This window comes from Anoplopoma fimbria, chromosome 24 (assembly GCF_027596085.1).
Source record: "Anoplopoma fimbria isolate UVic2021 breed Golden Eagle Sablefish chromosome 24, Afim_UVic_2022, whole genome shotgun sequence".
Lineage (NCBI taxonomy): Eukaryota > Metazoa > Chordata > Actinopteri > Perciformes > Anoplopomatidae > Anoplopoma > Anoplopoma fimbria.
The window spans coordinates 12787612-12801253 of NC_072472.1; the positions used below are offsets into that span (position 1 = coordinate 12787612).

The 13642-nt window shown below is 39.7% G+C and overlaps 1 protein-coding gene across 1 annotated transcript in view; it reads right to left on the bottom strand.

The window, feature by feature from the left end:
• Nucleotides 1-9497: 9497 nt before the first annotated feature.
• The window catches only part of LOC129113882 (protocadherin Fat 3), a 56634-nt gene continuing 52489 nt past the window's right edge, over nt 9498-13642 (bottom strand). Inside the window, 2 exon segments of the mRNA XM_054626366.1 lie at nt 9498-10258; nt 13342-13380. Coding sequence (XP_054482341.1) covers nt 9498-10258; nt 13342-13380 — 800 coding nt within the window.

Here is a 13642-nt window from a genome sequence, read left to right on the forward strand (position 1 = left end):
ACTAGGCTTGCTCCCACGTTGGAAAAAAAAAAAAAAAAAAAAAGGTTCTTCCTTTCTAAAATGTCAAACCATTGCACCGCCTCGGGAGTCCTTGTGATTTAATTCTCTATTGCCTGAACAAACAGTCTTCCCTGATGCCCTTGCCATGCGCCGAGCTACGACGCAACCAGCGCCGTGCGTCGTTCTGTGGTGGATACAACGGAGGAGCCCCTCAGTCAGGCGCACAGCAGGATGTGGAGCAATCCACTGAGTGAGGATGGAGACGGTTTCTCAGACATTTTTACCTCCGAACTGGCTCTGACTGTCTCACTCCATCTCCCACTACAATACCAAGGTGTGCGCCTCATTTTCCTCTCCCTATTCCCTGTGTGGCTTCCCAGAATCTGCCTTTTTGATGTCAGCACAATGCTCTCTCAAGTGTACACACAGTGGTGGGTGGAAGTCCAATCAGCACACTGTGACTTATGTGGAGCATTTGTCACAGATGAGCACCAGACAGTTTTGAAAAACTTGTCCATAACACAAAATCAGGCAATGGTTTGCTGTCGGTGTTAAAATTGTCTTAGCACAGTGTATTATATTATTAAAAAAACTTAACACCTATGGAGCTAAGTCTTAACACGTTCCACCATTGTTTGAAACCATGTCATTTAACAGATGCATGCTTCCACCAGGGTGCATTTTTTGGACTCTGGATTTAATTTTTGCACAGTGCAGCCAGAGAAAGTAGCTAATCCAATTTATCCTAACTGGTGGCAACAGTGTAGTCAAACTCTCCATCAGATCCGGTAGATTCATATGCCATCGATACTGTCAGTGCCGGTGGTGACACATTGAGGCCAGCGCCATTGACTTGTTTAACGCCTCACTACTGTGCCAATCGCTGCAGAGGTTGCCCTCGAGCACAGCAGCAGCAGGCACAGATTAGAGCAGCCCAGTGTCAGCCTCAAAGCAGGGTGATGTGATGACCAGGCCACAGACAGCTCTGGCTGTGAGGTCGGCCAGATTGGCACACACACACACACACACACATATATATATATATATATATATATATATATATATATATATATATATATATATATATATATATATATATATATATATATATATATATATATATATATATATGTATATATATATATGTATATATATATATATATATATATATATATATATATATATATATATATATATATATATATATATATATATATATATATATGTATATATATATATGTATATATATATATGTATATATATATATATATATATATATATATATATATATATATATATATATATATACTTTGAATACGGAGACAAAGTCAATAGCAGGAGGCCTGGGCTGAAGACTATCACAATATCACACATCAATGTGCATGATGTACAAACATAAATCTGCTAAATGAAAACCTAGCGCTAAAAATGCTGCGCTATGAGTATGGTGGACGTGCTTCAAAGACTATTACCAATGTGATTACTGTGTTTGCCCTTTATGAAAGAACTTTCAATAATCATAAACACTCACCCATGGCAGTGAAGCATATTGATGTTGGTATTCAAGCAGAAACAGGGAAGTGGATGAGTGATGTCCAGACAAACTGGCCACAACAACTGGGCATCAACATCATCCTTTACAGGAAGGAGTAGTGTACCTGCCCCATATGGTCTTGTTGTTTGTGTGGTACTCTACAGGACAGCATGATTTAATTAATATTGATGATTCTTTGTTGGCCAACTCTCAGAGCCAATGTTCTGCACAAAGAGTTTTGTTCAATAATAAGATGGTGCCAGCAAAACTAATATTTGAGTATGTTTTAAAGAAAACAAAGGACAAACAGGCTGGCAATATTATACTGTTAGTACATATGTCCTTTTTGCCATTATATTTGAAATAATGTAACAGGTGTAACCATATTTGTATTGCAGTCATGCATAAAAGCAACACACTTACTGTGAAGTAATATTGTAGTGTATTATAATATTACTCAAATTATCAAAATACGTTTATCAAAGGTGTCTGAATGTGAGAGGACTGTCTGATAGCCATGTGGGTCAAGCCTTTTTACAAATGAGTTCTTAGATGAGTTGAAGATAAATGTGCTATATATAGTGTTGCACTGAGGTGTTTGTGTTTTCTTTCAAAAGGATGAAACCTGTAATACTTTGACATTCATTGAGCCACTAGCATGGCTATGTTGATCTGTTGGACAGTCAACCCAACACTTTTGTACAGAGTAAGACAAAAATATCTTAACTATTGGGTGACTTGTCATGGAATTTCTCCTCAGAGGATGAATCCTACTGGCAATTATTGGATGGAATGCCACAACACATTTTCCTCTAGCAACGCCCGTAGATCCTGTTTTCACTTATCCTGTGACAGCTATCTGGTTATCTTTTAAAGCAGTAAAGTGATGGTCATTTGACCAAAATATGTTGAATAACAACTTGTTAATAAATGCATATTTGATTAATTGTAAAAAAGAAAATTGTAATAGCTTCACAACGTTTATATTTGTAGATGACATACGAACTTTGGCAGAAGGCTTATTTGAAAATAAGAAATCTGTGACCCTTTCTCAATAATAATCACTCCATATTTGCAGAAGAGTGCAGAGTCCAGCAGTATGTCTGCACTATCAAGAATTATTAAATGTTAGTGTTTGGAATAGTGCCTTCAGATTTAACAGCAAGGATTCTTTATTGGCAGGGTTTGTGCTCTCTAGTTGCATTTTAGGTGTTTGTCACACAGTCGAATGCGTTATGATTGTACCAACATTTGAGTCATCAGATGGACTGTAGAGGTTATTCCCACAGGCTTTTCACATTTACACAGTTCAACAAAACCTTGTAAAAAATGTACAGTTGTTGCAAATCCAGGTAATAATTCACTGGTGAGCATAAAATCCTGCAATGATCAAAGCACAATATAGAGCAGACCTCCTTCTTACCAAAATCAGATCTCAGCAATCTCGAGGGCGACGGCGTACCTATTCCTCAGAGCTAGAGCAGATAACAAGCTGAGCTCTGTGGCCCATGATGCAGCCAAATATCGCAGCAGCATTTTTGATCCATCATTCTGCCTCACCCCTGTTTAAGGCAGCATTTCTTTTCAAGATCAGAACAAAGTGGGGTGTGTTGTAATGAAGTACAACAGCGTAACAGTGAAGGCCGCTGTCAAATCAGCATATCAGAGCTCAAGCCAAGAGTTATGGATGGTAAAATAAACATATCTCTAATAATAAAATCCAGCTTTTTCTTTGCTGTTTGTATAATAACCAGAAAGTTGCCATGATGGGGAAAAAAACATCTTTCTTTCAAAGAAAATGTGAGACAATAAGTCTTGATGTTTATATTAATGTGATAATGTTCGCCAACATCATTCAGTTTTCTCATCAACCCCCCTTTTACCTTGTTGAAGCAGTGAAGGCATTGTGTCTCTGATTATACTTGCAAGATTATTCGTGAATAATACATGTGAAATTGCATCAGACACAGACTGCATTTGTGACTACTATGGTTACGTGGTACATGAGTGTTGTATGTGAGTGTATGACTGTGTGTGTGTGTCTGTGTCATCAGAAGCAGATGTTAGGCACATAGATTAGGTCTGGCAGGGTGTGTAATCCTGGTGTTACTGAGAACAGCAGGGTTTTATAATCACCCACACAGCTACCCCTAAATAAGCAGAAACTGGGGAATGGTAGTCTCTCGTACTTTTTCCACTTCTCTGTACATCTCACGCTTTTCTTACATGATCTATCCTTTATTTCCCCACACTTTTTATGTAACATCCATTCAACCTTCTGTCGATCCCTTCCCATCCTTGCTACGTCCGGCCAGAACTGCAGGAATGTCATGGTGTAAAAAAGCAGAGAAGAAGAAGAGGTTGGGTGTGGGGGGTAGAAAGAGGTTTTTAGTGGCTTAGCTGACGCTATAGAGTAAATGCCAGATGGTCCAATGAAAAGCAAGCAGAGCTAAAGGGACTGGCAGGTCCTCATCAGTTTCCTCTGATGCATGATGAATAAAGAAAATATTCACTTTGTTTATTGCTCTCTATCTCTCTCGCCCTTTCTCTCGCTCTCTGTTTCTCTTTTCCCTCACACACCCTCGTATTTGCCTTTGGTTTGACCCTGTGCCTGTCACCAGGACAGCTAGCATGCATGGAATACATTAAACAAGCTGGATGGTCTTCAAGAGTGTGCCAGAGAGAGAGCATGTTACTTATTAGCACATGTTACATCATTGTCAGAATAACACAATAATCTGTGAAACTAGATGAAAAGAATTGCTTGTAGTGTTTTTGTTTTTTTCCATCCCCCTGACCAGACGGCAGGACCATTTCAACCTGTGTAGTGTTTTCAATGTTGTTTATTCTTAAGTGTACCACACATACTGCTGGAGGCGGAGGTAATGTTATGTAAGGTTTGCAGGTAAGAATGCCTGCCTTGTGGGTAAAGACTCTTCCTTTTTCTCCCTCTGAAGACCCTAAATGAAGGCAGGATGAACACAACAAAAACAAAACATGACTGAATAGAAAGCCCACATGCCACCTTCACCCTTTTAGAGGCTGATGGCTGTTATCATACGAGACATCTTTAGCATATTATGCTAATTGATAAAATATAATTCTCTGTGTTGTCTGTGTCTTGTTGTGACAGGCAGGGGTAATAGATGAAACATAGTTAGGTTTTGTGATCACAATATAAAGATACATGATGGTTTTCCAAGGCTTGGGATTCATTTATTTCCAGGTTCTGCCCGGTACCTACCTTGTTTGAGTCTTGTGTGCATCATGGTTCCTACGGGGAGGGAGAAAAGAACTGGAACGAGCCAGCCAACATTTGACTATGAGCTATTTCCATCTATTGCACTGACACAAACTGGCATGCACTAAAATATATATGAAGTGTTTCACTCAAAAGTGATATCCACTGTTCAAAAAACTTTAACACTTACCCTGACAAAGTGCTTGCTGCCATGAAAATACAGCTATTGCTGCAGCAGCTGGCTTTCTTAAAATGTACACTTTGCAAACTAAGTTAATGACATAGGATATAATGACAAATGTTTGAAATTTCTCGAAATCATTTAAAGATTCCTTTTTTCCTCAGGCATGCATTCTACCACTCAATCCTATCTCAATGCATGCATACACAATACCAACATATAATATGTTAAGGATTGGGTTACGGCTTATTCTTGTGTCAAAACACTCAGGAACAAATAGCGAACATGGAAATTGAAGCTAATTCTGATTTTCATGACAAACCAGCCCCCCCCCCCCATGTTGCACTGCATTAAAGAAACCCAAAGCGTTCAGAAACAAACATCTGTACTTCAGCACACGCATGGACACAGGTATGGTACACACACACACAAATACACAGCTCACCCCTTAATTGGCCAAAAAGTGTTTGTTGTGTGTTTGACAGGCAAAATGAAAAACAAACATGATCAGGGGAATGTCTGGTTGCCATGGGGATATTTTCTGGCAGAAAGTCAGCCTGGTGGTGTTTATATGAGGAGGGCTGGATGATAACAAGGACAAAGTTTGTGTGTCAACTCCACAGGGGCGCAATAATCAAAACCCACAAAGGTTCCTCGGTGCGTTTCTTTGTTAGCTACACACAGAGTGAGTTCTGAGTATAGACACACAGCAAACTGTTTTGTCACCAATAAGGAATTCATGACTGGTCACCTTTTTTAAGGATTTACATAAAGCGATTATGAAATGTCACTCTACATGCCCGTAGCAGACCTTGTAACATTCAGTAATTAAGGTTGCTTTAATATGGATTATGTGCAGTAATAGCCTTGGTCAAGCCCTACACCCCCGCCGGACCACTTAGCTCTGCTGCCTCGGGGCGATTGGTTGCCCCGTCGCTCAGAGGTCCCTGCGGCCGATCCACCCGGTCACAGCTTTTTTCTGTCCTGGCCCCTCAGTGGTGGAATGAACTCCCCACTGACGTCAGGACAGCAGAGTCGCTGCCCATCTTTCGGCGCAGGCTGAAAACTCACCTCTTCATGAAGCACTACCCTGAGCCTTCCTCGTAGCACTTATTGCATTCGTATTAGTTGTTGCACTCACTGTATTCGTATCAGTTCGCTGCACTTATTGAATTCGTATTCGTTTACTGCACTTATCCTATTCGTAGTAGTTTGTAGCACTTATTGTATTCGTATTAGTCTGTTGCAATTATTGTTTTCGTAGTAATTTGCCTCTGCACTATACTTTTGCTCTGGTTTATGCTTTAAGATGCTTGTTTAAGAAAGGAGATGCACTTATGACTTCTGGTGACTAGTAGTTCTCTTGAATACCTATGTTGAATACACTTCCTGTAAGTCGCTTTGGATAAAAGCGTCTGCTAAATGACTGTAATGTAATGTAATGTAATGGGATGCATGTTCTATTAAACAAATACATAATGAGGCTGTGGAGTGCGCATTGTATTTTTCATGTGTGGCTGATAACACACTCAACAAAATTATTATGTTCACATACAGGTGCTTTTAGAGATGCATGGTGTGTATAATTTGACCATAGCACCGGATCAGTATAGAAATACACTCAAGGGAACAAAGAGTGCCACAAAATATAACTGATACATCTATTCAAGTCGAAAAATAATTCAGTTCCCGAAAAAAAGCGCATAATGAGAATATAACACTGAAATCACTGTTGACCATAGACAGCCAAGGCAATCTTAACCATGATCATAACTCCATTTTGAAATAATCTCAAATAATCTCCAAATATAATTGAAAGTTTTAATTTCATATAGTTTATGAATTTAACATTCCAGAGCCATTCTTATGCCAGCATGTCTTCCCAGCATATGGATGACTTTAAACTGTGCTAAATCTGCCAGATTCCAGTAGGGAAGGAGAGAGAAAAACATATAAGAGGCGTGACAAGACTGACTTGATACGATTAAATATTTTATAGGGGTTATTCATCTCACGTAGTCTGCGTTGAGATATAGCTCACCTGCTACTGCACACCAGGAACATATTCACCCTTAAGACAGATGCCATTTACTTCCCAGTTAGGTTTTAAATCTGCATGATTGGAGCATATTCTTCAAGTCCTTGAACATCCACACCGATACATAAACATTGCGCTTCAACACATCAGCCACCTGAAATAACTGAAGATCCAGCAGTCGCGAAAGGTAATTTGCGAGATGATTCAGCCGTAATGGATGTCAACAGAGAAGTTAAACATGAAAGCAAAGGTTGCTCACTTGTTAACAGTGTTGACTCATAGCATTGAGGTCCTAGGTTTTGCTTGTGCTATGTAGAGTTTGCACGTTCTGACAGTATTCCTGTGGGTTTCCTCCCGTTGCTCCAGTTTCCTTCCACAGTCCACAGACATGCAGGCCAGGTCAACTGTAAACTGTAAAGTGCCCACAGGTGTGAATGTTTTTGTTTCCTTCGTTGTGTTAGTCTGACCTGTCCAGGCTGTTTTATGTCTGTTGCCCGATGCAAGCTGAGACACACTTCAGCAACCCACTTACAGAGGAGACCAGAATAAGAATGGGTGAAGAGGATGAATAAAAAGATAGAGGTAGAGGATGGATGGATGGATGGATGGATGGATGGACACCATTCTGTGAAGTGACACTACGCCTGATCATGACCATGTTTAAATCTGTCAGCTGGTATGAGTTATTATTTGGTGTTGGTTGTTACAGTACTTCCAAAGAGTTATTCCATATAATACCTTTCAGTATAACATTTTCTACAGTTATTTTCAAAAACTAGATTCTTGCATTAACAAATCCATCCATTTCCTCTCAATGACTAGCACATGTTTCACTGTAAAAACAAAAGAAATTCAAAACCGAATAAAAAGGTCTTTAATAGTATTTTTCTGTTAGATTCCATTTGCATTCTCTAACAGTGTACCCTTAAATCTTTTAGGGTTTTCTTTCTTCAATGTTACATCTATGCATGTACAGTACATCCTGTCTTATCTTGATGTTTTGCATTTATACCGGGTAATATCTACTCTGTCCTTTTTAAGAGTTCAAAATAGTTTGTAAGGTATATTGTTTACAGTTTACATCATTGAGTAAGATGTTTTTTCCTCCACCACAAGAGGAGCGTTTTGTCAGTTTTTCCCTCTTTCCAAACCAAACATGAGGAGTCATGTTTACCAGAGGATATATCTGAAGCGTGAGATGAAGGCAGATTAGTGCAGGTTTCAGAAGCAGACATTTAGTCTGGCTCATTCACAATCTACAACTGTCCTGAACTGTCGTTATGAATATGTTAATCTTTAACAAGGCATTTACATTACCTGTGTGTGTGTGTGTGTGTGTGTGTGTGTGTGTGTGTGTGTGTGTGTGTGTGTGTGTGTGTGTGTGTGTGTGTGTGTGTGTGTGTGTGTGTGTGTGTGTGTGTGTGTGTGTGTGTGTGTGTGAGAAATAGGAACACAGCAGCATTTATCAGTGAGGCAACCACGTGTGCATGTCTTGGGTGAGTGATTCTGTACTTCACGGATACATTTCCACATAATTTTCTAAGCCTTTTAGCAGAAAGTCCATATCACATGTTAATACCAGGAGTAAAGTGGGATTAATTCTATATTCTTCTAAAAGTTCGGCTGTGGTAATATATGCAAAATACATTGTGTACATCAGAATCCGTGTGCATACATTTGTATATTTCCGCTCACTGTGTTTCATTGAGTAATGAGTAAAACAGAAAATTTATAACATTACATAAAGTGCTGTATTATCAAAGCTATATGAGCCAGATTCCCCTGACAGTTGTTTTAATGAAGGGGGTACCAAACAACCAAACACATGAATAGTGTAATTATTAATTAAATATAGAATGATGAAATGATTAAAGATCTCCTAGTATCAATGTCTGCTAATCTTAATAAGATCTCTGAGGCTATGTCTGGGATGTGGGCGAATAGTCCTCTTCAAAACAACCCCCAGCCAATAAAATAATAAATGCATTAACTATTACATGGTTGAGCAAACAAAATGATTGTGTGTGCGATTTTTAAAAAGAGCGACGTATGAAATACACAATAACACATGTACATACCTTTTGTATCAGCCTAAAACAGAGACAGACAGGTTCCTTTCATATTTTGATGTTGATCAATTCTGTGCTTCAGTAGTTCCATAAATAATACATGTAATAGCGTTGATTCACAGCCAATCTCCGCTAACTCTCATGCAGCTCAAGTGAAGGTGTCTAGAGAACACGTATATTTCTTCTTATTCCTCCAGCTTATAAATGAGCTCGGGGATTTGTGGTGGATTAGTGTTTGCTTAAACCAGGATACTTATACGGGATGATAAAAGTATGAATGCTAATATTCACCTTTTTTTAATAATTTTTAGTTTGTGGACCAACAGTGTAATCATTTTAATGTCAAGTATAATCGGGGGGGGGGGGGGGGTCAATGACTCTCTTTCATTTATAAAGGTATTTTAAATCTATTTGTTTAAAACAGTCTTGTGGGCTCATTTAAATCCATCCCAGTCTGTTGTTGGTTCAGATTGGGTAGAGGCTCTGTTTATTCGTGTGGCTCTCCTGGCTCTGAGGGACACCAGGTTCAGTAGTCTCTCTAGCTCATCTCCGGAACCTGCCAGACTGCTGGAGCCGAGCCCACCGCGATCCTCCTGCGATCCCCTCCACTCCCCCCCTGTCTGTGAGTCCCACGCCCTCAGGGGGCAGAAGTTGGGCCGGGTGCAGGTTGATGCCCGGGGGCTTAACGGGTATCCTTCGTAGGCTCGTCGGGTTGGGGGTAGAGTGTCATAGAGGCTCTCTGCGTCTTCGCCGTGCTCTGGGTCATGGCTGGACTCTCGGTATTCCTCGTATACAGGTGAAGAGCTGTCTTCACAGCTGTCATGGCCGTGCGACTGCTGCTGGTCTCTGTGGTCCTGGAAGGCCCCCCTGTCTCTGCTCATGTTGCCCGTGTCCTTTCCTTCCCCATTGTTCCTCCTCTTTTCTTCTCTCTCCAGGATGCGTTTCCTCTCCCATTCTCCCGACTGATTCCTCTCCCACTGGAAGGTCCTCCTCCCGCTCTCCCGTCCCCGCTCTCGGCCCCTGTCACTGCCGTAGCCCATCACTTTGTAGTCCAGCTGGAGAGACCGTGTGCTGCCTCCTCGCTTGATATTTTGCTGACTCTCACCGAGGTTGTAATGGGATCCCACCTCTGGTGGACGCAGGCGCGATGGTGACAACCAGCTTGAAGTCTGACTGGAGGAATCCCAGCAGTATGCTGAAAAGAAAAGGAAAAAATAAACCTTTGTGAATAGTTTGGAGCACTTTCAGTGAGAAATAGTATTTTTATTTAATGGAACAACAAGTAGAGAGACGACCTACTTAAGAGAGAAGATTCTTTAGTCAACATTCTGTGTTAGGAGCCTAAGGCTTATTCCCTGGACAAACTACTGCTGCCAAATCAGTGGAAGTATGTAGTTCTCTCTTTAATGTGTGTGCTATCTTACAAACAGCCTGTCTGCAAACACAGTGTGAACAAGGAATGAGATTATCTATCTAATATTATCAGCCGGCGAAAAGTGACACATCAATAAATCACTTAACTTCTAAAACAACAGTATCATTGCAATCTTATCTTCAGGAAGTAGGCGAGGTGACAGCAGAGAATATGCTTTCAGTTACTAAAGAGACCTTTCTGAAGGTGTTCACAATTACTTAAACCACTCAGGTTCCATCTCTGCCCTCCTTAAGCCACAGCCACTAACTGTAAGAGTAGAAAAACAAGGTGACTTTTCATTATCAAAAAAACAAATTATAAACTCATACAAAAATAATCCTCTCAATCATCACTTATGACCTTTCTAGAAGTATATGTATCTGCAGAGACCCTTCCCTCTGCCTGTACTCTTTTTCTTATTTTGCTGTGTTTGGGATGTTCCTGTTGCCAGATCGTAAGCATGCCTTACAAGAGGAAATGGCAAAAATGGACGCAGTGCTGAAAAAACACAATATTGAGATGAAGCACACAGAGAGGACAAAGCTTGTTCCATAATAAAATGGATCTGGGGTTTTCACCCACTGGGGAGCACACTAGCCCTAGTGCTTCTGGTATCTTTGAGCTGGGGAGGAGGGGCCAGCTTTGACTTGTTCACAAACTGAAACAAACAAATCCTTCTCATTCTGCCTTTTAAAAGAAAAAAGAAAAGAAATATCAGCCAATGTTCCCAACATTAATGAATAGCTTGCGCATATACTCTGGCTTATTATGTTTCTCCTATTTTCATAGGAGAAACATATACTCTGGCTTGTTATGTTTCTCCTATTTTCCCTTTCCCTTTCCCCTTTCCAGTGCTCATTATCTACTCCCTTGATCTCATTTTTTATTTTCATGAAAATGTGTTGCTTGTTAGTTCTGTGTATGAGTGTGTTTGTACATGCGAGTCTGCGCTGCTTGTTGAGAGCATGTATGTGCACGTTTGTTTGTGTCTCTGATGCAGCAAAATGCTCATTACTGTCTTGTTTCTTTCTGTATGACTATGGAGTTATCTATGTGTTCTGTGGGACTGCATGTTTACATTGTGTAGTTGCTCAAATTTGCATTTAGAATGAATTAATGTGCAAATGAAATCAGTCAACAAATTCCTTCTTTTGTTTTTCCTAGCAGAGTTCATGCTGTTAAATGGACTGACACACAACCCCCCCTACTTATCCACTACTTCCTACAAACTACAGCATGCAGGTTGCATAATTCATGGTTAGGTTAATGAGCTGTAATGAGTGAAAACATATCATATTGATGAAGAGCGAGAAGCCAGGGGGGTTATCCTCTGTGTAGGACACTTCATAAGCAGTTCCAGCTCCTGGTGAATAATGCATGACACGTGTGGACAGAGATATGTAATAGATTGCCCTGCCAACACATCACATAGCAATGTGGGAGTTCTTACTACACGCCATGCTGCTGAAATATCGCTATCTCTGGTTGAAATATGTTCAAATGAAAGGTAGAAGGTTAAATAAAATAATAATTAATATAATATGGACTGTTTTTACAATGCACCCTGTTCTCTTTGATGAACTCAAACACAAATGTCATCTTTGCTCTGCAGGTGGCGACTTGCTGTCAATGAAGCAGAGAGCATAACAAATATCTTATAGGACAGGAAACCTTTGATGATGAAATGCTTTTTTTATAGAAACGACTGAATGCAGATAGACACGGTGAATTATAACACGGAAGAAAACACAACTGGATAATGAGAGAGGGAGATTGGCAGAGAGCCATTTAGCACATCACAGATACATAAAAAACAGACAGATGCACACAGCCACAAAAATTAATCACTTGATTATATACTCATACATGAACATGCACACTGTAATTGTACACACAGACACGTTATCTCATGCAAGTAGGATTAATGATAAGTCAAATGGAGAATAACAAACATGAATACCGTTTTTTTTCTCTAATGATATTGACATATTTGTCCTTTTCATGCAGATGTTTCTGCAGCTATGTTTGGCATGTACAATATGGTCATTGTCACTTATCTTGACATGAGCACAAACACATGAGCATGTGGCTAAAATTGGAAAACCTTTGTACATGAGTGCTATCAAAGCAAATGCACTGGACCCACTGGGTTATTTGGAGCAAAGGACTGGACAAATCAATTAATTAATTAATTCTCTTCTCTGAAATGAAGCTTTTTGTGCTTCTCTGGGCTGGCAGTGACAAGAGGCATAAAGCCAGTCTTGCTGTGGGTAAGTAATGAAATGCTTTGTGGAGCCAGTTAATTGCATGCAACTGAGAACAAACAGACTTAGTAACTATAAGCACGTTAATATTGGTTTTAAGACTGTAGCACAAGCAACTGTCACCAGCTCACTTTAGCACACGTTTTCCACAAGCTTTTATATATACATAAGTGGGGTCCTGATTCTGAACTACAAAGGTCGCAATATTGATATATTTATGAATGTTATATGGTAGAACACTGATGTTTCACTGGAGAAGTTTTTCTATTAATCAACTCATGATCTCAGAGAGATCAAATATATATATATTTTCTAACATTAAATCAAAACATAAACTGATATCCTTGATGAGGATCCATCAATTCATGATTATTTATTAAACCCTTGTCGGAAGAAACTGGGATCCTACATTTATATGCAAGTCTGGGTAGAAAAAAATGTGCATAGATAGAAATGGTAATCTGTGCTGCACAGGGTATGATACACATATTCGGGGTAAAGGATGTAAAGAACACAAAAGGCTGGGTTTGGGGATCACAGTTTGAGAAATAAGATGAAAAGTTAATAAGATGTTTTTCAGTTGCTTTTCATCTCACTCACCAGGGCTGTTCAGCCGCTGTTCATTGTCCATGTTTGACACTACAAAGGGAGAGAGAAAGACCGAGTCAGAGAAGACGGAGGCAAACAACACAACAGCCAAAGTGGAAGATTTTAAACCAGAGAGATCCAGTGTCAGAAACTGACAAAAATATTGCAAAAGAAAATCTAAACAGGATGTTTTATTACGAATAGAAATGGGATTGAACAGTTGAGGCTTCTTTCAGAACATTATATCTAAGAGTGAAACACTGAACAAACACTTTGGCATCAGAAGACAGACACAAAAGAGATAGAAGTGTAC